Source organism: Canis aureus, chromosome 14, assembly GCF_053574225.1.
Source record: "Canis aureus isolate CA01 chromosome 14, VMU_Caureus_v.1.0, whole genome shotgun sequence".
In the NCBI taxonomy this organism is placed as follows: domain Eukaryota; kingdom Metazoa; phylum Chordata; class Mammalia; order Carnivora; family Canidae; genus Canis; species Canis aureus.
Genome location: NC_135624.1, coordinates 16,159,010 through 16,184,784, shown reverse-complemented (window position 1 = coordinate 16,184,784; position 25,775 = coordinate 16,159,010). Strand labels below are relative to the sequence as shown.

Here is a 25,775-nt window from a genome sequence, read left to right as displayed (position 1 = left end):
GACTTTGAATCATCAAGGAATAGTTGCTGAAAACTAATTGATTCCTGGGTTTCTAGGACAAGTCTTTATAGACAAGCATCTACTCTTTTTGAATAATACAATTTATGCGGGACTGAGGAAAAAAAAGTGTACCTTCCATAAAATATTCTGAAGATTGGAGAAGTCCTTGTAGGTGACAGTTAGACCCAGAAATTTGCAGAAGCTTTGTTCATGCTTAAAAAAAAAAAATCCAATTTAGCAACATGGTAAGAAGCCTCAGGGATAATAATGTGAGTCTTTTAACTATTAAGCAGCTGATATTTTTTAAAGATAAGTTAAATTAGATTACTAAGAGTGGTTTTATGAGGAAACACTGTCATGATTAAAGGAGGAAATAGAACACAGAGGCGTCATATATCAAGTTGAAATTAAGGACAATGACAAGACAGGCCATTGGAGTGTGGTATGTATTTTGGCTATATTTGCAAGTGAAAGAGGTATGAAATTTATCCACAGACTTGAGTGGGCAAGAAATGTAACTCTGTTCTTTTAAACTCAAATGAATTTGAGAGCCACCATTGTGCCCAACAGAAGGAAAATCCTGTCCAGGTCATCATGGAGGGAGGGTAGAAGAAACATTGGCACTTCCTTTTCCCTTGTGCTGCACAAGAATTAAAAAGGCCTTTGCAGTGTATGGACAATGGGGAGAAAGGTACCCAGTTACTGTTTAAACCCACATTTCCCTTGAAAGCAAATTCTTCTGCAGTTCTTTTGACAAGCCAGAGATGAGAATCTTAGCCAAAGATGAAAGTTCTTTGGAGAGATCTTAGAGCAAATTTCCCGTTTAGCCCTACAGAACCATCCTCCTCTGAGGCAAGATAATTGCAAGAAGGACCTAGAAAAAGATAGGTGTTGCAGGAGCAGGTGATGGGGAAGAAGCACAATGAAAATAAAGCATAAATAAATAACTTACATGTTGATTCAGACACAAGTGTTTATATGCTATGATAATATTGAGGAGGCCAAATAGAGATGTATCTATTTCACAGGAGTTAGGATTGTGATTTTGGGATTGATTGTACATTTGAAATCCAAATCCCAGCTCCCAGTTTACCTGCCAAGTGAGCCAGGTTGTTTTAAGCTGCTTTGAGCTTTAATAGCCTCAGCTTACAGGTACTTTTGAGGATGAAATAAGCTGATAATGGTTGTCTAGAACATATTTAGTACTCAGTAATTGGCCATTGCTCTTTATAATATGTTTCTTTAAATTGTTCTGTTATCTAGCCATTTAAACATATTAGAAAGCAAATATGTTTATAATGTGCTAATCGACTGTGTTCAGAAATTTGGGGAGATACAAAGACACCACCCTGAGAAAAGTGAGAAAAGTGAGAAAAGCAAGTTTCCATCACCCTTATAAAAGTAAAAAAATATACTTCAGAACTTTTGGATATCCATATTATTACCTTTGATATATTGCAGTTACAGTATACCAAAATCATCTGGTTAGATATAAAACGTTCAGACATTTAAAACGACTTTAATGGTAAGAAATCTTCCTTTGTTTTAATTAACTTTTTTCATCAGAAAGTCTGCCAATCAAATGTATGCAATCTTGATGAATTAGAACATCTTTACTCTAGAAACCTTTTTCAGAATTTACAGCATATAGATATGTATATATATATATATATATATACTGATATATATATACTGTCTATACTGTCTATGCGTGTCTCTATAGAATTAGAAATACATAATATTTATATATGTTTTTTCTCTATATATATACATATGCATATATATAGTGTTTGTAAATATCTCATATATATGTACATATTAAATATATATATATCCCTATATATGTAAGAGTATAAGGACAAAGAGAGATAACTGAATTTTCTACTTTCATTTTGTACTTTCTATCATAGAAGAAAACAAGGATGAGAAAAGACTAACAGGTCAAAAAGTCTTACTTGATTATTTGAGGATGATGTCTTTATTCAGCATTCATTGCCATTTTTAGTGCTTGGATACAATTCTTTTTTTTTTTTTTTTTTTTTTTGCTTGGATGCAATTCAATGTCCATTAAGTTCTTGCCGTAAATATATCTTCAGTTCAGGTTTCTTTGGCTTGAAGCATTAATATGAAAGCTGGCAACGTTTTGAGTGAATCATCTATAGATTTAATTCTCAATATTATTTTTTCAAGTACAGAATAGAAAGAGCTAATGTATTAGCTATTTTTAATACTAAAAACAAAATGTAGAGTTTAAATAAAAAGAGAATAAAAGGTCCTAGCACAGCTCAGTCAACTTGTCTGCCTTTTACTTTTCATTTCATAAAAAGATGGTCGTATGAATTTTGTCTAGATGTTCTTATTACCTTGTCATGCCTACTCCTTCATTCCATAGGAGTAGGCATGACATAGGATCAGTCAAATCAGTCAAATCAGTCAAATTTAATTGATTAATATTTATTAATAGTTTTTACTTGTGTGGTACACAGAAAATTTTCAGAGGTTGTAAGACAGAATTGTTTTCAAAGTAGAGTTTCCAGATAATATCCAGGATTCTTGTTTGAATTTGAATTTCAGAAAAATAGTGGATAGTTTTTACTATAACTCTGCCAAAAGTGTTGCACAGAACATCCTTATAGGGGGAAAAATGTTTATCTGACATTCAAATTCAAGCTAGCGTACCATATTTTTATTTACTAAGTTTAGCAACTCTATTTCCAGGGCTCATGGACATATGGTGGAGTCAGCAAATATTTGTCCTGCCTTTCGTCCGTATTAGTTCTAACATCTTCTCCACATTACAGCATTTACAATCCTTCTAATGTGTCAATCTTGTCCTGTCAGTCATCTGCTTAATATTCTTCAGTGATGCCTTAGCCTTTCAAAATTACGTTTTCCAGTCGAAATTTCTTGGATCTTCAAGCATTGGTGTCTTCCTACCAAATCTTCTATCACTCTCTTTTCATTCCTGCCATACCAAATAATTTGCAATTGCCTGAGCATGTCTTGCATTTTCCCCTGCCACACCTTTTTCCTAAGCTGTTTGTTACCTCTGACTAGGCTATTCTTTGATTCCTCATCCTTTAAATGTCTTTTCCACTAGAACGTTTTTCCCATTTTGGAAGCATAGCTAATGGCTTTACAGCTGTATTTTCATAGCTCTCCCTGTGTCTTTCATTGAACATATTACATGGCTCTGATTTTTTAAATTCATGATGGCTCATTTGCAAAGCAGGGATGGAATCCATGTGAGACAGAGAAGAGTGCGTGTGTGTTTGTGTGTTGGGGGGTTGTATTTGTGCTTGATGCACAGGAGTCATTTAATTCATGTGTGTGAAAAATAAGAGTAGAGAAAAGGAAGATAGCATGTCTCAGGTTTTATTTTTTTTTTAATTTTTATTTATTTATTTATTTATTTTTTTTATGTCTCAGGTTTTAAAGTCAGATATTTGAAATGCTAATGTAACATAGAAAAGGGAAAAAATCCTCTCTTTGGTATAGAAATAATGAAGAATAGAAAAATTCATTAAGTAAATAACATTTACTTTCTCTAGAATAAATTTGAGATAAAATTTATTTTTCCAATATCTAGAAAAAATGTAAAAGCACAAGTCTCTTGCCGAATCTCTTTGTTCGTATTTTTTCTGAATTTTCCTGTCTTTCCAAGTAACTTCTGCTCTAAAAGAGATGGGATTCTTTTGTATTTAAAATACAAACTTATGTGTCTCTTCCCCAGGGAAGATTTGAGTGAAGGAAGCTCTAATTAACCTTCTGATATATATCACCCAGAGGATCAAACTTTCTACCCTTAGAGTAGAAAGTGTCAAAGAGAGTTGACCATATGTCACAATGTTAGAATAGATGATTTTTGAGGTCCTCCTAAGTCAGTTGTCCACATTTTATCTCTCAACTTTAGTACATCTTTTTCCATAATTAAACTAAAGAACTAAAATATATTTGAAACCAAGTATAAATGTAAATTTCAGCCATCATTGTTTTTTAGCTATCATTGTTATAGTATTCATACCTTCATTTTATTGACGATATTAAGAGATAGTGTTTTCATACTGTCTTGAAATAAAATGTATTCTTGGTAAGAAAATTAAAAAAGGAACTTAGCAGAGTAATTACATGAAGGAATATAAAATTTTACCTTTCCATATGGAAATACATATTTTAAATATCCTAACATAATTATACATAATACCCCGATATTTAATGTGTAATATATGTGCCTTTTTGGTTAATGGTAGCTTTTGAAGATAAACTCTACAGGTTCTTACTATTTCTGAAGGTTTTTTTAGCCTCCAACATGCTACTTTTCTCAGCCAGATTGGCATTTATTTTTAAGCAAATCACTTCTGCTACTAATTAATTAGTTGCTATAGAATAAAAAGTGTCTTACAGAGTGTATGATGTAGGAAAATAAGACCTTTCTTGGCTTCAGTTTCTTATTAGGCTGTTCTACTTTAACATATTATGCAGATACTCACCAGTTGCTCAGCAACCTTTCAAAAATCAACACTGTAATAGTCTTTTCTTCATAATGTCAGCCCTTTCCTACCCGCCCACACCTCCCTTATACCCCACTTGTTAGTAATGAACCCATTTCTTCTAATCATATAACAATCACATGAGACCAGGTATCAATTTATGGTAAATGCCTCAACCAGGAGCATTCACTGATCTGCAAGCTTCACACTCCTCAAAAACACGTTTCTAAAAGTGTCTCTATTACTTATTTTGAGAAGACTTTACAATAAACTAATTCAAACTGAATAGTAAAGCAATTACTCTAGTATGTGTTCTCTCAACCAGGAATCTATTTGTGTAGATTTTAAGAGGAAAATCTTGAGAGGCAGTAACTAACCCCACAGAGCATCTATCAGTACTATTGGGGTACATCAGAAAAATGTTGGGGTAAGGATAGCTCCTTGGTTCCCTCTAAATCATATCACATATATAAAACTAGTGTTATATAAACTTTGTACTTTAGGCTTTAGGAAAAGAGGAACACTTAAAATTAATGGAAAATGAAGGATATCCACCCTCTGTGAACTAGAAGCCATTATAGAATGAAATAGAGGGCAAACATGGACAAGGTCAGATAGTCAAGGTGAGAAGGAGTCAGAGACATGGTGGGTCAGAAGTAAGCCTCTTATTTTTCCTTTTAACCATGATAGTAGAAAGGGTAACTTCGCCATTTCCTTGTCCTTACTTCTCTCCTTTCTCCTTCACTATGCCAAATATCATTATTCTAAGATATTTTTTAAGGGATGAAAAGGGGGCTGGAAAACAGAAAAGAAGGGAAATGCTAACCCCATTTGAGAAAACACAAATGAAGGAGTGACTTACATGTTTTTGGATGGTTCTTCCTCTCTTTTCTATCATAAACCATAAAAATTGCAGTTTTGTTATAATGGAATGTTTTAATATTGTTTGAACACATCTGAACAGAATCAATTTCTTTTTTTAAGATTGTATTCATTTATTCATGAAAGACACAGAGACAGAGGCAGAGACATAGGCAGAGGCAAAAGCAGGCTCCTTGCAGGGAGCCAGATGGGGGGTCATGCCCTAAGCCAAAGGCAGACGCTCAACCGCTGAGCCACCCAGGCATCCCAGGTTCAATTTCTTATATCCTCAGAAATACCTTTGACACTCAATAGTACATATATTTATATATGTAATATACATATTATACATATATATAATATATATTAGAAATTAAAGTAGTATATTTAGCCCTGTTCATTCTTCTCTCAAACTCATTAAACATTCAAGGGGAAGTGGGGATGCATACATTTGAGACATGCTTTCTACCTTCAAAAAGTTATTAATACATATCAAATATCACCTTGCAAGGCTCTGAAAGTGAAGGAATTCCTGATGTAATACTTTGGAATAGAAAATATTAGTATTCATTTTTCTTAATAGCACCTTTAAATCTTCCAAGGGAACTGGCAGCTATTCCATAAAATTTGGTGTGGAAGGAAATTAAACAAGTGTGTGTTAAGTTACATTTTGTTTGTTGAATGATAAATACTTCTACTTTAGCTGAGAGATAAGAGCTGCTGCAAGAGTGAAGCCTAAAAATTCAAGATTCTAGACGGTTTTAGAAAGGTGTGGAGGGACAATCTGTCCCTTTCTCATATTCTCATGAAATGTGGCAAGGGTGACATTGATTTCATTTTGAAACCCAGGTCTTTGAGTTTTATTGTCAGTATTGTGACCTTATGGAAGAATATTACACTCAGTTGTGCCAAAGATTTCAGTTTGTATTTTGTGGGTATTTATTCCTACGAGTGGTGTGTGTGTGTGTTTGTGGTTGGGTACATTAAGAAATGACCCCTAGGATCCACCACTACACATAATTGAGACTTCCAATATGTTTGAAAAGGAATAAATGATAAGAAAATTTTATTCTGCAACTTTAATCAACTAATGTTGCAAGAAATGGTCTTTTAAGAGAGAGAATATCTTCAAAACTCAAGTTTTCCCTACCATACTCTTTATTTTTAGTATTAAGAAATGAAATGTCTATTCTCTCACATTTTTATAACAAAACTGTGATACTTAGTGTAACATTCAGAGATCTACAATATATATGTAATATATTTATCACAAATATATTTTATATATAGTTTTGTCATGGTTGCCCTATACAGTACTCTCCATATACTTTCTAAAACTTATGATATTTGCTATATTTCATTTAGATAAAGGTATTTATGGTTGCTTGGCATGTGAATTTATCAACAGTTCAAACAATTCAGAATATGGGATTTTTATCTTGCATGTAAACAACCTGACACTAGTAAATATCTTGATGGATATTTGTTTTAATTTAATTGTTTATTTACTCACAGTAAATGTTAATTTAGTAGATGTATCATTAAATCTTGCTATCATCAGTTTCAGCTTAGATTGCAAATATTTATTCACTTAGTTTGCATATTAAATCAGCCTGATCTCTTGTACCTGATAAACAATAACAAATCCATTTGCAAAATTTAATATTAACTTCCCTATTTAATGCTTACAAATTTGAATTCAAATATATAAATATAAACACAAACATATATTCAATTCAGAAACAATTTATATTTAAAGTTTCAATTCCATTTTTAAATTAGTACACGCCTAATTAAATTAATTTGTCAACATAGAAAAATCAGCTACTTGAAATATCGATTTCTTTTTAATTCTATGAAGATCAATTATCTTTTCACATTTTAACATCTCAGAAATCTGAATACATATGACAGGGTTTTTGTATTGTCATGTCATAGTTGAATTTGGTAGAATGCTTTTTTTTTTTTCCTTAGAGAGGCATCTTATAATCAAGAGTATATTATTTTAATTTAATTAGATATTTTAAGATCATAATCTTATGTAATCTCAATATAAATGCAGCATTTTAATTTAAAATAAAAACTATCAGACTAATATAGACCCGTTCTTTAAAATTACATTAAAAACTTTTTTTCAGTATTGTTTCACTTAAAATTCTCTCAGTTTACCCATCTCTTTTCTAAGTTGAATATTCATAGTATAAATTCATTCCCTAATTTGTACTGTAAAATGCTAAACTATGTAGATTTTAGCATACTGGAATTAATAATGTGTAAAATACCTAGGTTATGTACTGAAAAACAATATGCTTCCTGAAAATTATAGAATGTAACAAAGCAGTGGCTTTGTTTTACCTCATTCCCACATACTGCAATTAATTTTCAAGTTACCTCACTTATTAACATGTTTTTAAGTTTTATCCAAGTAATATTAAAGAACTACAACATATACATTAAAATATATATGCTAAAATTTATAGACTATCTAAATAATGTCCCAAATATAATTGTTGCATTAGTTGTATTTAGATTTTATTTTGATGTTATTTTGTATATTTTTCCTTTTGCATGTTTTCATGTTAAATGTTTATTGCATTTTTTTCATTATATATCGTAATGCCACAAAATTATTCACTTATAATTATTTTGTTAATTAAACTCATTCAAATGTTTCACTTGAAATATTAAAGTTAATGGAACAGAATATATTCTTTATATAAAATAACATGCCAAACATAAATATCTAAAAGCCACTTCTTTGAATCTGTAATTATCATTAACATGTACTTACATAGCTCTGTACATATTGGGCCATCCGCTCGTATCTCTAGCAACATATTCTGTTCTTCAATTCTGTGATGAGTTAGACAATAATTACGAAGTACAGTGGCACAAAATTGTTTTAAAAATCTGTAAGGATAAATTTGATCATAGATTAAAATTCAATTATGAAATTAGTTTTCATTTGTTAGATTTTCTAAATAACACGTTTAAAAATGGCTTTATATAAATTATGCTTAGTCTCTTGAAGATATATTGTTGAAATAAGAAAGCCTTCAAAAATATAATTTTCATTATGATACATAATATAATCCAAATTCCATATTGTAAGGATTACTGTTAAATAAATTTGCCTATTTACATGTGTAACATATGTCATTTTCCATTATCATAGTTCCAAAGATGACATATAGTTATGATTTATAGAAGCATGCTTATATATGTAAACCATTTCATTTTATTTTTGTTATATTGAGAAATGTTTTATTAAGGAATATTAATAAAATATACCTTAAACCTGTGTTTATATTGTAAACATCTAATTTCTAAATATATCTCAAGCAATTTAATGGCAGGATAATCTAATTGTGAAAACACAACTTGTATACATAATTTGATTTCGAATGAAGAATGGATCTTCTGATGTACATTTTATTCCTTAATTTCGGTTGTATGTTGTGTAACACATGCATTTAATACTGTGCTATTAAAGATAATGTTTTCTTAATTGTGTAGCATACTTAAATTTTTAAAAGAAAACAAAATATATTTTAATATTGAATTAGCAATATAATATATTTAATAATGGATTGTTGCTATGCATAATCCTAAGGCTTTTTCCAACATTGGCAATTACCTCATAAAACAGTATGTATGCAAAAACGTTGAGTGTTTTTAAACTGTTAAATGGTAAATGGTGCATTTTGACAATTTAAAAATCTGTGTTTCAAACACTGCCAATTTAAAGTGGTACCAAAACCAGTATGCTAAATTGGTCTACATTTTAGATAAAATGGTTATATATGATATAACTTTATGTTGATGGATGATTTTATTGCCTTATAAAGGAAATCAATGTTATTTTTATAGAAGTTATTCTATTTTATATATCAAACATATTTAATTACATTTAGATGCACTTCTGTCTTTTGCTATTATAAGATATGACTACTTTTCACTCTACAGAAATTTGAACATTCTAAGTAAACCAAATTCACATGAACATTGTACACTTTTAAGGTTTGGGAATTATGACACAAATCTTCAAGTAACTCTCACTTATGCAAATAAATCTTCAGATTCCACACTTTTTCAAAATGATGTCTTTGAAAGTTTTTTTTTTTTAAGATTGTATTTATTTATGGAAGACACCAGAGAGATAGAGTCAGAGACATAGGCAGAGAGAGAAGCAGGCTTCATGCAGGCAGCCTGATATAGGACTCGATTCCAGGACTCTGGAATCATGCCCTGAGCTAAAGGCAGACACTCAACCACTGAGCCACCCAGGTGTTCTTGTCTTTGAAAGTTAAAAACAAAATTGTCAGTTTTCCTCACCTTAGAACTTCTCTTCAACATTATATGTTTGAAATATGACTTTTCCATAGTAAAATTATAATCATATTTGGTTTATGAAATGTATTATTGTTAATATTATTTTAGCATTATTATTAACGTTATTCATTTATTATTCTTTTGATGACTATTTCTTGAGCATCTACTATGTACCAGGCACTGTTCTAGATGCTGTGAATAGAATAGAATAGAATAGAATAGAATAGAATAGAATAGAATAGAATAACAAAAATCTCAGCCTTTGGAGCTCTTGCATTCTAGTATGGGGAAGAAAGAGTATGAACACAAAATATACATGAAACATAACAACTAGTTAGCAAAATAGCTGGTTGAAATATATATCTAGTTGGACTATGATGGTTAAATAAATTACTTTTCAGTACTTCATTCCAACACTCCAACTTGTTCTGTATCCGGTTAAGAAGGTAGTACTGAATCACCACCACCATTAGCCAAAAGTAGAGTTCTATTACTGAAGATTTTAAGATTGGAATTGCTAGCAAATCCTGGATCTTTTTTTAATATTTTATTTTTTATTCATGAAAGACTCAGAGAGAGAGAGAGAGAGAGAGGCAGAGAAACAGGCAGAGGGAAAAGCAGGCTCCATACAGGGAGTCTGATGTGGGACTCAATCCTGGAACTCCAGGATCACAACCTGGGCGGAAGGCAGGTGCTAAATCACTGAGCCACCCAGGGATTCACAGCAAATCCTGGATCTAAAGGCTAAGAAAAATCAGTTCTCTCATATTTGGAGACTATGAGAGTCTATTTAGACTATCTAAATAATGTCCCAAATATAATTGGGGACAACAGGATGAATATTGAAGACAATCATCCTGTTGTCTTTAAGAAAATGCCCATTTGGAATTGGTCTGTAGGTCTTGGATTGGTTGTAGAAGCAAACTAGACACATTCCCAAGAATTATCCCAGAATTATTGACCCATATAAATTGAGATTATTTATCTATTGCGTTATTTAATATAACCCATATTATTGACGAAATAGAGATTATTTAGGATTATTTAGGTTAATGACTTCAGTGATCAATACAATAAATAGCTATTCAGTTTACTCCTTGGAGTAAGGTCAGAACATTGAGATTTGAGATAGAGTACAAATTCTATTATTTTTCAAACTTTTAGATTGTATTTCACAACATATGTTTATAGTTAAGTAGTTTCCTTCCTTAAACTAAAACTGAATGCCTGGGAATTATAATACAGTTAAGGAAAGTTTTAAAGCATTAGTGTCCATCCTCCCCAATTTTATACTTCCTTTCTAGAAATGGAACATGCCGTTTGATTCCCCAGGTGAATCATATGGATCAGTTAATTGTTTTTATAGTAACAAGCACATGGGTATTTCAAATGTCTGATTTATTATGGGGTTATTTACCAAATGTTAGTATTATTAGCATAGTTATTGCTTAATCATGTGATTAAAGAAAAATCTTACTAAATATTAGCTTAGTAAATGTTACTGGCCAGTTTGCATAACCAACATGGATTTAGGAGATCGTAATCTTCATAAAATGACTTGGATAAATATTCAATGGCAACTTTTTTCGACTGTTTTAAAATATATTAAAAGCCTTTAAAATCATCTCATAATTGTCATAACTCATTTACCCGTAGATCTCTTAAAATACAATCACTTATTTTATTATTTTTTTAAGATTTTATTTATTTATTCATGAGAGACAGAGAGAGAGAGAGGCAGAGACACAGGCAGAGGGAGAAGCAGGCTGGATGCTGGGAGCCCGATGTGGGACTCGACGCCGGGTCTCCAGGATCAGGCCTTGGGCTGAAGGTGGCGCTAAACCGCTGAGCCACCCAGGCTGCCCAAATATAATCACTTAAATCATTTGAATTTCTTGTTCAAATTAAACCAAAGTATAACAATTTAGGCTGGCAGAATTAGTATCAAACATGTGTCCCTTTGCTTGCTTATGAATGAGAGGACCCCATGTTTGGCTTCCTTTTTTACTTTAAAGCAGAAAATAAAATTACTGGCCCTACTAGCCAAAGAGAGGACAAAAAAAAAAAAAAAAAAGGTAGAGCATGCTCTACCTTTAAGTGATTTATTTTCCTCTTGCAGGATGGTTAAAATATACTTAAGTATTTTTGTCTACAATATCTAATTATACATTGTGGACAGAATTCCAATATGCAGTTTATGAGAAGGCAGAAGGCAGATATATGAAAACATACCACTCATTGGCCTTGAAAAATACTCACACATCTTTAACCAGGACCTGATGATTATTCCTAATTAGTATCTATATTTCCAACATTCAGTATTTTTTCTTGTTAAGCAGTTTAGATGTCAAGATCCTTTTGAAAATATCTTTGTTCCATTTCATACTTTTATTATTAGGTTACTTTTTTCATTTTATAATAATTATGTACTACTATAGACAATCTTTTAAAAAGGTTTAAGTCAAAGGAAAAAGACAAGCCCAATTTGGCACCTTTAAATCTATTTTTAAATTACCATGAAACCTTAATAAAGTTAAGAATGTAGAGAAATATATACCGTGAAATGCTTATGAGATATTTGGAAATCCTCAACAACCACTTATTAAAACTAGTTGTTTAGGAATACAGATTCCAAATTATTGGTTAATTTTCAATCATTTCTAAATACAATTATTGTTTAATTAGTTGAAAATTGGTTAAACTCAAGTTTTACTTTAAAATAGCAAAAAAAATTTACCCAACTTCGGAAAACAACCCACTGAAGTCTAAAGCATATATAGCTCATGACATTGAATATTTATCATGTTGGCTGCTTTCTGGCAAGTGAGGTTAAGATAGGCATTTACATAGAATAGTTATTTCAGAGTTTTATTTCTTTAATCATTTTGTTTTAATTTTGGCTTTGATTTTAAATTCTCCTTCACTTGCTTATTTTAGAATAGAAATTTTTGATATTTTTCCCAGAAATTATGAAGAGATATGGCACAGACTATTCAAAGCATACTTTTGAGAAAAGTGTGGTTACACAGTTACCCATTCTGTCAAAATTTGTCACTTGCCAGGCATTTGTTGCTAATATTCATCTGTAGATAAATAACAAAGATTGATTCAGGGCCACATAGTGGGTTTATTCTTTCGCCTTTTCCCTTCTAATGTGTTACCTTTAAAATGTGGTATATTGATGTGTGATATCTATTCATAGGTTGATTAATACAAAGCAATCCTCAGATCTGGTTACTTCACATTTTAGTGGCGTGTTTGTGTTTTGCCTCTTCATGTTGATTATCCTTAAAGTAATAGAAGGGAATATAACTTATTAAACTTATCAGAAAAAATAAACACAATTTAAAAGAAAAAGTTAGCATCTAGTGCTACTGTGTCCCACAGGTTCTTCTACATTGACCCACACTACCTCCACTGGTGAGTTAGAGGAGCATAACAGGACTGCCACTGGTGCTTTTGCTGTTGCTAGCACATCTGCAGATGTTACTGTATCCAGTGTTACAGCTGTCACCATCCATAGACTTTCCGAGGAACAGCGAGTGCAAGTTACGAATCTCAGAAATTCAGGTCTGGACCCCAACACATCCAAGGACGGGCTCTCTCCTCATCAAGCAGATACACAAAGTACAAGGAGAAGACCAAGAAATGCTGAACAGATAGAAAGAACTAAAGAGCTTGCAGTTGTTACTCATAGAGGTATTGGATGTTATTTTACTTGTGCCCATTTAGTTACAGCCAAAGCTATATTTTGGTAATGATTCTAATTAGAGAATGAGCTGAAAGAGAGCCAAGATGTAGGAAGCAAAAAAAAAAAAAAAAAAGTTTAAGGTGGATGAAAAATATAGATAGTAATAGCCAAAACCTGAATAATTGAAAGCACAAAATTTAAAAAAAATCGAAGTGAAATGCAAATATTGGGTGGGGGCGGGGGTAAAAATAGAAAGACAGAATGCATAAAAGAGATAATAAAAATAAGTTCTAAATATCTATTGCATATTATATGCTAGTTATGATGTTGAAATAATTTGAAAATAAAATAGCCAGTTTCTATTAATAAGTGTACATATTTACACAGGGATGATTTATCCTATGTAGTAATTTTCAGTATTTGCATGAATTTTTTATGTTACACAGATGCTATTTAACAATTAAGAAAATAGATAATTTGGGCAAATAGGAACATTCTGTCTGGTGATTATTTTATAAAGCTTGCTCTTCTATATCTAAATTACCTATTGCCTGAGCTATATGACTGTACTGAGGTTTGTCATTTTGAAAAGGTAACATCCATTCATTCAGATTCAAGTTTAAAAATCCATTAACTTTCTGATTTTTATAGAAAAACATACCACAAGGCCAAATAATATATTGGTAATTTTCTAGTTAATTAATATGTCTATCTTTTACAAAACTAGGAAGTGTAGCATGTGTATTTTTCCATTTCTTGGTAGCAAGTTTCACTGAGCAGATCATGAAAAAAAGTCAGTGTAGTGTCAAAAAATAAAGGGCCTTAATTTATATTGATATATGCATCAGTGGAAATATTAATTAATTGAACATGTTTCAAGTGCAGAATACCTATTCCAACTCTATTTCCAACTCATCATCATATATTCTCCAAACTGGATATGGTTTATGTAGTGTGATTGGGCATGGTTTATAGAGAGCATGATGTAAGTAATGGCAAGCATTCTGTGCTTAGAGTACACGAAGGAGAAAAATCAAGACATCCTTATATAAACTAGTTGAAAATCATACAGATGTATCTCAGAAGCTCATGTCCATCACAATTCATACTGAAGTTACTTTAGTTCTCTTTAAGAAGCATCCTAAAATGAATTCTTAACATGGAGTAGTCCCCTGTAAAGAATTAAATCAATATCACCCTGCTTCTCTATTCACGTTCTTACTATATTTCCACTGCTAAGAATATAGACATCATGATAAAACTGATTATTTGCTTAATAAAGTAGACCACTTTTTCTTAGTACCAGGAAATTTTTTAAGGTGTAAATATCATTAAAATATTAAGAAAAGGCCCTTCTTCTATTCAGGCTTTGCATTCTCTTTGGAAAATTGCATGAGCTAACATTGACAAACTACTCTAACACATTGAATAAAAGACAGGTAATTATTAGACATATTTTTATTATATAGATCAAGTAATAATACAAACACCGCTTTAGCCAAAGTTTGCCATCAAGTGATGTGAGAAATTCTGGGGTTATAAATTAATATTTTATAGAAGTAGGAAAAATAATTCAAATTGAAAAGAGAATAAATGGTAGTCAATTATTACATTCAATAAAGTGATTTGAAAATTGGTCTGAAATTTTGAACTAATTTCAAGTAAATTTTAATTAAGTATATCATTTCCTTGGTAAATTCCAAGTTGCTCAAATTTTCTCAATTGTCATAATCTCCTAACTCTATTTTAGAGCTTACACGTTTCAACCTTTCCCATATTCTTTCAAAAATAGTGTTTCTGAATATAATTGCCATTTGGTAGTGCCATCTACTTTTGAAATAAATATTTCTCAGTTACTTATGTTTAAGTTATGTGTATGGGAAACATTCTAAATGGTACATTCATTATTTTTTCAGTGACTTAAGTTATTATACTTTTATCAAGTCTCTATTTTAATTAGAATTGATCCTTCTGACTCTCCTTCAGTACTCTACCATTTTATTGATTTCAGATAGCTAGTTATTACATTTGAGACACAAACGTAGAATATCTTGGGTTAAAAATGTCAATATTAGAAATAAAAGAGACCTATCATCCTATGTCTATTAATGTATTTGAAAACACTCAATATTTAACTGTATTTTCAGAAATAAAATGACTTCAAAAACTTGACTCTTAGCAGGGCCAAATTTCTAAATTTGAATCGGCTGACATCAAAGCAGTATTCTTTATAAAAATAGTTCCAGCTCACCAGACATTCTTGAATGCCTAATAATACCAGGCTCTGTTCAAGAAAATGAAGATAATATATGACCCTCTACTTTAAGAGATTGAGATAGAGTGGGAGACGTAGAGAAACCTGTCTGATGGTACAGGGAAACTTTTGTAAAGCTCATAGCTGATTAGAATACTCAAAGAGTTATGGAGTATATGCAGATAGTGAGACGTTTAATTCATATTTTAAATGAGTCAGTAAACATAATGCAAAGCTAATTCTATAGTTTCCTAGATATTTTAGAGAAAACAAATTAGTTTTTGTTCTTCTATTCCATGGTCCACAATGTAGTGACAATTGCTTTTTAAATCTGATCACATCACAACACTGCTTTAAAGATTCCAGTGGCTTCTCAATGACCTTAGAAATAAAACCAAGCGATCCCTGGGTGGCTCAGCGGTTTAGCGCCTGCCTTTGGCCCAGGGTGCGATCCTGGAGTCCCGGGATTGAGTCCCACGTCGGGCTCCTGGCATGGAGCCTGCTTCTCTCTCTCCTCCTGTGTCTCTGCCTCTCTCTCTCTCTCTCTCTCTCTCTATCATAAATAAATAAATAAATCTTTAAAAAAAAAAGAAATAAAATCAAGATTTGGTGATGACCCACAGGAGAGTCCATGATCTAGCTTTTGTCCATATCTCTAAATTCATCCAGTATGACTCTCACAGTCAGTTTAGTTTTTTGGCCAAACATAGATTATTTTATTTTGCCAACCAAACACACCATGTTCTTTACTACTTGAATACATCTTTATGAACTATTCCTTCCATCCTTTCAGCCAGATCATTCTAATTACCTTTTGAAATTTTAGCTTAAATTGTCACCTTCGGGAAAGTTAGGCTTTTCTATTATAACTCACCATTGGTCTCTGTACTCTTCCTGTACTTGTAATCATTAGCCCTATGGTTTATCCTATAAAATTTATCTCTATGAGGTAAGGAGTGGGTGGGTCTGGTTCATGTTGCATTCTCAGTGCCTAGAATAGCTTTTGAACCATAGACATACTTAAATAATATTTGCTAAACTAATGCATGAGTATTCACAATATGACCAGCTAAAGCATTCACCTAAATTTCTTATAAGTCTTGAAATTATAATTTTCAATATACTAAAATACCTACGTATTTCAGTGTTCAAGATAACTACTTCATTTTGTCATAATCATAAAAACACCTTTTCTAATAATCCCTAAACTCTATAGTTCAATATTATAGCCCTAAGAGATTTCAACTCAAAGTTGACTTAAAATAACAGGGCCTGTGTAATAATATTACAAGTAGAGTGTCCTGCGCTTCTGCAACTATGTATTTCAGAATTATCTAGAATATCTCAGATTAATCTAATATAACATCATTATTTTGTAAAGAAAATTGTGCTCTGGCAGAGAATGTATGAAAATCTAGTTCATATTGCTAGATTAGTATTTATTCATTCTTTCATTTATTCAAGATTTATAAGGATCTAATGTAGCCAAAGCCTTGTATTAGATGAGATTAACTTTAGTTATTAGGTGATAAACACAATTGGATTTTCTTCCTCAAGAAGTTCATAGTCACACTATTTAAAAAATAATCATTAAAACATGTTTTCTCCACATAATTTAACATTGTTTTTTCTTTTATATTTTAGAATATTTCTCTTTTTTTCAATATGCAGGCAAGTTCTGTCAGCTGTTAATGAGCAACCTTGGTAGTTGCTGTTTTCAAGTGTAAAATGTGGATATATTCTTCTGGAAGAGTTACTATACATCAGTATATAATTATAAATTGTCTTTTATTATTTTTCCTAGTGGAATATTAACTTAGATGATTATAACATGTTGTGGAGTCAAATGTGTTATGAGCAGTTTAAAGCTATTGCTGCTGTTTATTTTGACATAGTGTAGTCAATTATTCCATATATGTTAATAGTATATTTAAGCATGTCAATAGGATCAAGCAAAGCATTAGTTTGGTTTACAAAGTAATATGAAATTATGTTTTACTAAAATTGAATATGATGTAGGTTTCCCCCTCTTTATAACAGGAGCCTAAAAGAAAACTTATTTTAATCATGAGCTTTTGACTAAAAGTCTTTATTATTTTCACCTTTAAGGTAAGAATGGTTAATTCAGCATAAAACTTCATTTTAGGTCAGCAGTTTTAATCTAAACAAAAGCAGTATTTTTTTCATTTTTATCATAAGCAATATTTTTTTGAAGTTAGCTCATCTTAACATTTACTTTGCTTAACATAAAGGGGAAAACAGACTGTCAAACAAACTGAAATTTCTAGTTAATTCAGATGTCAAATTCTGTGATATATAACAACTTTGTTCAAAAAAAAAAACAAACTGTAATCTAACAGAAAATTTATTGTATTGAAGTAATAGTTTCTGGATGCCTACAGTGTGCCTTCTACTAATAGGCTATTTGGCCACACGAAAAATTTTAAATATTTTCAGCAGCTTGCAAGCAACTGATACTGTTTTCAAAAATTCTATTAATAGTTTTTATACAGTGTAAATTTGTAAATCTAAGGCATTTCTTTAAAAAAAAGCCTTCATAAGCAATAGCACAACGAGAAAGTTAATTTATGGTTGGTTACTTAGATCTTTATGGATACTGACATATGTCCATCAAATATTTGGGTTTTATTGAACATATCATCTCTTTGCTAATCATGGGATGAACTCAAAAGAAGTAAAATATGGCCTTTATTTTTAAAGGAAAAGGTGTAGGGATACAACTGCAGTGGAAAATTATCTATCACACCTAAAAGAAGGAATTGCGATAGAATGAGTATGAGTGGGGATGAATTATAACTATCTTCAAATGTGTGATGTGTTATATGTAAGAGAGATAAAACCTGTTCAGCCATAGGTTGTAGAATTTGTATGGAATCACAGGGAGATACAATTAAAAATAAGACTTCTAACATTGAGTTTTGTTCAAATATAGATTGTGCATTTCAGGAAGCAGTAAATTTCCAAATCACTAATAAGATATTCAAGCATAGCCTGATGGACAAATTAGTCTTTATAAAGCATTTAAGTATCAAAGAGTATATCCATAATATGATTGTTACTCTCCCTCGTAATCCTAAGTGTCTATAATAAACTATCCAAATAAATATTAATTAAATGTATTTATTATCATCTTTTTCCACTTGATGTTTGAATTGACATGGACTTATTTTTATGGTTATCAAATTATGTAGCCAATGTTAAAACAACCATAAATGTGGCCAGCACCAATATCAAGGAAGTTAGAGATTAGTTCTCTCCTTATTTCAATAACTTGGCCGCATATATGTTTCTCCCAGAAACCAATGCCTACCTCTATGCCCTAAATTCTTAAATACTCTCCATTTGAGGATTTCTAGCTTTTTTAGTGTTTAAGATGACAGAGTTACTTTCTTCAGGATCTCCTCTTCTTTTTTCTTTCCTTCCTTCCTTCCTTCTTTCCTTCCTTCCTTCCTTCCTTCCTTCCTTCCTTCCTTCCTTCCTTCCTTCCTTCCCTCCTTCCTTCCTTCCTTCCTGTATTTTCTTTCTGGCTTTTTTCTTCCATCTCTTTCTTTAATCAGTTTCTTTTCTCACTTCTTTTCTTCAACAATCTCCCTTCCCTCCCCTCCCCTCCCCTCTCCTCCCCTCCCCTCCCCTCCCCTCCCCTCCCTTCCCTTCCCTTCCCTTCCCTTCCCTTCCCTTCCCTTCCCTTCCCTTCCCTTCCCTTCCCTTCCCTTCCCTTCCCTTCCCTCCCTTCCCTCCATCTTCAACAGATGTTTACTGACTTACTTACACCACCAGAATTTCTTCCAGTTTTTGAATAAACAACATTGAACAAAAATGAGTAGACCCTGCTTCATTGAGTTTATATTCGAGTGAAAAGAAAAAGACAAAATGCAAATAAACAAAAACCTACCTTACCTGATTGTAGCAAGGATGGAGCAGAAAATTAAAACAGGCTACATGAAAAAAATAAAAAAATTAAAAAATTAAAAAAAATAAAACAGGCTACATGATATATGAGTGACTACCTTAGTTTGGAAGGGCAGGAAAGGCCATTTTGAGGAGGTAAACATTAAATGGACCTAAATAATATGGAAGAAGACTGCCATGCTAGGATCACAGGAGAAAGCATATCAGGTAGAAAAAACAATAATTAGAAGCTTTGCTTGAGAAAAAGAAAGCCCAGTGTGCTGGAGTTCAGTGGCCAAGGAGGAGAGGGGTTGAGATGAGGCAGGAAACTGATAGAAACCACAGATCATGTAGTCTCTGAGGATGAGGTTAAGAGTTTTATTTAAATCTAAGTGAGACAGGAGCCACTAGTGGTCTTTAGCAGAAAAGTATGTAACTTTCTTTAAGATGTTATTTCAACAAGAAATTAAAGAGAAAAAAAAGGAATAGGCTGACAGATTACTAATATATGCAGAGATGCAAATAACAGTTGATAGAGACTGGGAGTTGAAGTCTTAGATTCTGCTTCCCAACTTCAATGTGAATACAAATCACCTGGTAGTCTCGTTTAAATGCAGATTGTGATTTGGTTGGATTGGGTGGGATCTGAAGTTCTGCACCCCTAACGAGACTACAGGTTGTGTTGATACACTGAATGCAAGACTTAACATGAGGATGTTATCATGAAGAGAGAGTGATACTTGTCAAACAGTACCTGCTCTCTGTCCACTCCCCAGGAGATCATGTTCTCCACTTGAAATCTTCACAATGTTGATCAACTATCTCAGAGAGTATAGTAAAATTTATATTTTCAGTCTGTAAGAATGACTCTAGTGGGAATTTCCTGAGTGGAGGGGTTACCCTAGGGCAGGTGAATTTCCTGGGTCAACCTTAATGACAATAGTAAACTCTGTCAACTATTGAGATTGACTGAGCTGATTATATTAGTACTGATTTCACTTGAAAGATCAATGACTGTATGGATAAATGATGAAAGCATTTCCTTGTCAAGTTTTAACTCACCTATTTTCATTTTTATGCTAAATTTTATACCTTGAAAGGATTTTTTTAAAGTGTGTTACCAAATAACAGAAAGGAAAAAAAAAAAAACATAAAAATGAGTCTCCCTTTCTTACCATGTTTCAAGTCTCTGAAAGGCTAATTGATAAATGGAAGCAAACTGGTGAAAGAAAAGATACAAAATTGAATTACCAATTCAAAACTTTTCATGATTGAATAATTAAGCATTATCTTCTACTTTATATAAATGGCAAAGTTGCATTTGCCTGCTTGAATTCCCTGGTCTTTCTTTAAGACTAAGTGATGTACTGATTTTTATGCATGTTTAGCATAAATAATGGCAGAATAGAGAATTTGTAACTCTTAAAAAATTATGTGGCTACACATGATTCCTGTAATATACTTTCATTTCATATGTTATTGATTTTTTATGGTAGAACTTTGATATTGGTCAACTAGATATATGTTTAACAGATAGGGAATTATTAATATTTAGGTGAGTGTACTATATATAAATATTGACTTTGCATGCTTTATCAATATTTTGTCATTTTTTGTTTTTTTCATTGTTCTCTTGACTTTTTCCTAATTATGTTATTTTGTGAAAAACTGTGTTCAGTGTTGATATTTGTAGCAGTTTAAAAATCCATGTCTAGAAGTGTACATATTATTTAAATACATAATTCTTTATTATCATCCTCATTTTCTATTCCATTACCACATTTCATCACATTTGTAATATTGTCAAAACTATATTATTCATTCCAGTAAATATATTTTTACATTTCTAATTCTTTTATATTTTCTTGAGTAAGTTGCTCTTAGGGAGAAAGAAGAGAAAAAATAAAGTGTTAGAATTTACTTGGTAATAGGTTTATGTATTTTAAAAAGACGTTAGATAAAAATACTGTGAATGCCTGAAGATCTTTATGACAAAATTAAGCAATAAAAACTTATTTTTTTCACAACTGATAAATTTGCAAAGTATTGTTTTAACATTTTTATCCAATGCTATACCACAAGCCATGCTTTTTAATTATTCCTTTGCAGAGATTTTAAGAACTATTGATGACCCTTTGTTTTTGTTTTCCTTTCCGTAGATTTTGGGAGGCATATATCTTTTCCCATTAATTGGAACTATCACCTCGAAACAATGGTCTTCATAATTTTTTTCAGATTTTCCATCCCATTGTTATGCTAATCAGTAATTGTTAATCATATATCTTGGTAGCTTATTCTTTATATAACACACTATTTCTCATTTTTATAGACTGGGCAAACAAGGGAAGAAAATATATACTACATTGATTAAAAAGGAAAGCTTAAAGATTGGAGATGAAAATGGTTTTGTGTGTCACTGATTTCCCCAGTTACCTCTGAATGATGGTCACAGTTAATGTGATTATTCTGACTTAAATCTTTTCCCTTGTTAAAATATTTTGAAGGGGCTAGACTTTCTATTTGTGCTCAAAATTTGTGCCAAAGTGGACTCCTCTGCCTTTTGGAGTATGAAGAAATGGTCCTATGTTAGAGACATTTTTATCTTGTTCAGAATTATTTCAGGGCATTTTCACCCATTTTTGCAACAAGCTGCTTCCCTTGCATGTAGTTTCCTAGAGCATATGGCTGCCCTGCTGTGCACAGAGTGAAATCACACAATTAAGTTTTACGATTTTAGGAAGAGCAGAACCTCCATATATGGCAGAACACAGAACAGCATGGTATTAGGTTTGGGGTGCATTGTATATTTTTCTCTTCACAATTACATCATTTATATTCTAAATCATGGGCTATTGCTTTTTAGTGTGGATGCTTGATTTTTCTTTGTTTAAAATATTCTTCAAATGGCATTTCTTCCTCAATATCAAGTGGGATTAAAGTGACAAATTTCTAGATTGCTTTTTCTCGAGATCACCAAGAGGTTAGAAACTTTTCATTTTTAAGTCTCACATTAATAAAAAAAAAGTTTATCAACTCTTCTGAACTTTCTATTAGAAAGGAATGTAGCCAAAGATGGTTTTACTAAAAAGATTACAGGATGATTTGAATTTCATATCGCAGTTGGCTTGTGCTATACCTTTTTTATTCATCTGTTCACACTTTCAAAATAAAGTATTAAGATGCTTCAAGCATCTTATAGTTGGCACTATCAATAAATAATCAATATCTGTATTTGATATTAAGTTAATCAAGCCAATTCTACTTCACATTAAAGTAAAACAGGCTTTATATTGTTGACCACTTATATTTTATATGATAAGCTTCGCATTAAAAAATAAATGAGGATAGGATATACTAATCCCATCTATTTCTGGTTTTCTGGAATATACACTTGAGAGTTTTGATTAAATATATGGAATATGTTATTCATAGTCAGGTGGTGGTATAGACACTAGGATTGAAGTATCAGAATCAATTGAATGAACATATTTAACTAACATCTGTGTAACCTTGGGCAATCTACTCAGCACTTTACCATTTTACATCTGTGGAGAGGAGGATAATAAACCTATTTAGAGTAGATATTTTGTGGTTTAAAAAGCAGTAGGCACAGAGTGCCTGTGACTTAGATCACAATCAATAACTGATACTGCCCATTTCTGGAGCCTGTATAGGAATAAAATACACTCTAGGAATGTAAAAATTATTTAAGGTAAAGATATGTGAACAAATTAAAATAATTAACATAGAATTTTAAATCTCACAGGTAGGTTATTTTCATAGAAATAAATATAAATAGTTTAATGCAATATCGATAGAGAATTATGGTAACAATTAATATGTACAATTTTTTAACACTCTCCATACAGATTTTGTGTAGTTATACCAAAGTAATGTATTGCATTCAATCTTGGGTTTCTAGTTACCTCATATTTTTGTTTTTGCCAGTTTACCCTTAAAACAGTTACTCTCTAGTACAGAAATTCACTTATCTTTTTATCTACCCTATTCTTGTGAACTGTCTTTGTTTCTGGGACAGAGCAAAGAAGTTGCTAGAAAAGAGAGTAAATACATGACCTACATCTTCAAAACTCAAATCCCTAGGATTTAAGTAAGCAACTAATGGTAGAATTATGAGCAACAGTCACCCATATTTTTACTTAAAAATTACCTTTTGAAGTCCAAAAGTGGTTATACTTACACATGTAACACTCTTAATATGTTACATTAAGAGATGTTTAGTGCATATCTCTAATGATTTTCATGTACGAGTGGTATATCCATCAGAGTCCATTGGGAAACAGTAGAACATGGGCTAATTCAAGGAGGATTTACTTACAAAGGAATTGTTTCTAAATGAGTGAATATAAAGAAACCACAAGGGATTGTGTTATATTGCAGAGTAGTAGCAGTTAGGACTCACCATCGCTGACACAGTGGGATGAGAGGAGGGAGATGTTGGACAGAGATGTGTATATGAGACTGGTATGAAAAAACTAGTGACCTTCAGTCAGGGTCCTAGTCAATTCTAGTCAAAGTAATGATGTGAGACCCTGCAGAATAATTATGTTCTAACTTTCCTCTCTCCTTCCATCCTGGTGGAATTCTCCAGAGAATAGGGAGTCTGTTGATAGAATCTAGTGCTTCACAAACTTAAATGTGATAAGAATCATTCTGTGGACCTTCTTAAAATTCTAATTCAATCGGTCTAGGGTGGGACTTGGTAGTTTGCTTTTCTAACAAGCCTCTAGGTAGTATCAGCTCTTCTAGACAATGCCACAGTTTATGTGGCAGGATGTAGCCTATTCAGATCAATCTTCTGCAAAAAGAACAAGGAAGAAGATAGATCTGGAAAGGCATGTAGACAATATAGAACACAGGTTATGATCATTTCTTTGCTGTCCTCAACATCATTTCTTTAGCAGCATAACTGTGGATCAAATACAACTATCACAGTTCATCTATGTTTGTTTTAAGCAGAAGCCAGGCAACGATTCCAAGGCTTCTAGTGAAAAAGTTAGGTAAAATATAGTAATCTGAAATGAGAGAGATGATGACATGACATATTGTTACTTATTAAAGTAATAATATTTCCTGGATTCTTTTATTTAAAATTATTCTCTATAACAATGAAATTTTTAGTGGAAGTATATATTCCACTGCCTCAGTCTGATGATATTCATTAACTGTGGTCCCTATTATTCCAGCAGTTGTTTCTTTCTCAATTATTTTCCTATTAAGAAGGCATTATAGTATACATAAGTGATGTCTGATGTCAACTGTAAAACAAATATGAAACATAAAATTACTCCATTTATTTTGGGAAAAAATAATAAACCTGCAGGTATATATTTTATTGAGATTATTTGGGAAGTTTTTCCTAATCCTTATATTCCCTAAGGCATCCATGTGAAAACTAGGTCTATCCTAAACATCCTACTTAAAAAAGAAAAGAAAACAAATGTTATCATTTTTCATCATACTTTATAGTGAAATTATCCGTAGTAAAATTAATTTATGAAAATTATGGAGAGCAGAAATTACAAATAAAATGAATAGAAAATTATTTCTATTCAAAAGACTATATCAAGAAAAAAAAGAGCCTAGGAAAAAGAATGGAATAGATCTAAATATTTAATTGTAGGAGTAAAGATAAGCTAAAAAGTTCATTTGAAGCTATCAGAAAAATGAGGATTAAAACAACTAAAGGCTAAGACAGTTTTAAAAGTGTTAAAACATGTCTGTGAACCACACCAATGGTGACTCTTCCCATATGGTGACTTTTATTATGCCAATTATAAGAATCCCTGAAGAGAATATAAAAAATCCCACATTTTTCTTATAATCCTGACATTTTACAGCCCGCCATAACTGTAAGACCTGTTACGCCAAGCATTGCGGGTGCATCTGCTGGTATCTTCATAAGTGTTTTGAATTCCTGAATTTGTTCCATTTCTGGGAGAGAAGAAAGCCCATATACAACTTTTAGAGTCTTTATCCAATAATGAGTTGTGTGATTTCTCAATTATTTAATCATCCATTGTCTCAAATGAAAAACAAAAGAATTGATTCAGACTTCTGAAAATTAACAAATTGATTTTATCAAGTATGAGGTTTCTTTTCTGTTCTATTTAGTTTTCCAAGTTAAAAAAAATTATACTTATGTCTCAATGTGAAATGATTGAAAAATAAGATTTCAAAAGTTTAAGGTCTACGTTAATCTCATTAAAACTTTTAG

At 31.7% G+C, this 25,775-nt stretch overlaps 1 protein-coding gene and 1 long non-coding RNA gene across 2 annotated transcripts in view; one reads left to right on the top strand and one right to left on the bottom strand.

Annotated features, from left to right (window-relative positions):
* Positions 1-25,775, top strand: part of CSMD3 (CUB and Sushi multiple domains 3) — a 1,166,404-nt gene that overhangs the window by 448,732 nt on the left and 691,897 nt on the right. The window contains exon 7 of the mRNA XM_077847015.1: positions 13,071-13,382. Coding sequence (XP_077703141.1) covers positions 13,071-13,382 — 312 coding nt within the window. The remainder of the gene's footprint in view (positions 1-13,070; positions 13,383-25,775) is intronic.
* LOC144283205 (uncharacterized) lies at positions 1,962-24,119 on the bottom strand. Its single transcript, XR_013351633.1, has 4 exons — positions 23,961-24,119; positions 12,845-12,970; positions 8,143-8,261; positions 1,962-2,156 (listed from the first exon to the last, which is right to left on the bottom strand). It is a non-coding gene; the product is annotated as an uncharacterized LOC144283205 (long non-coding RNA).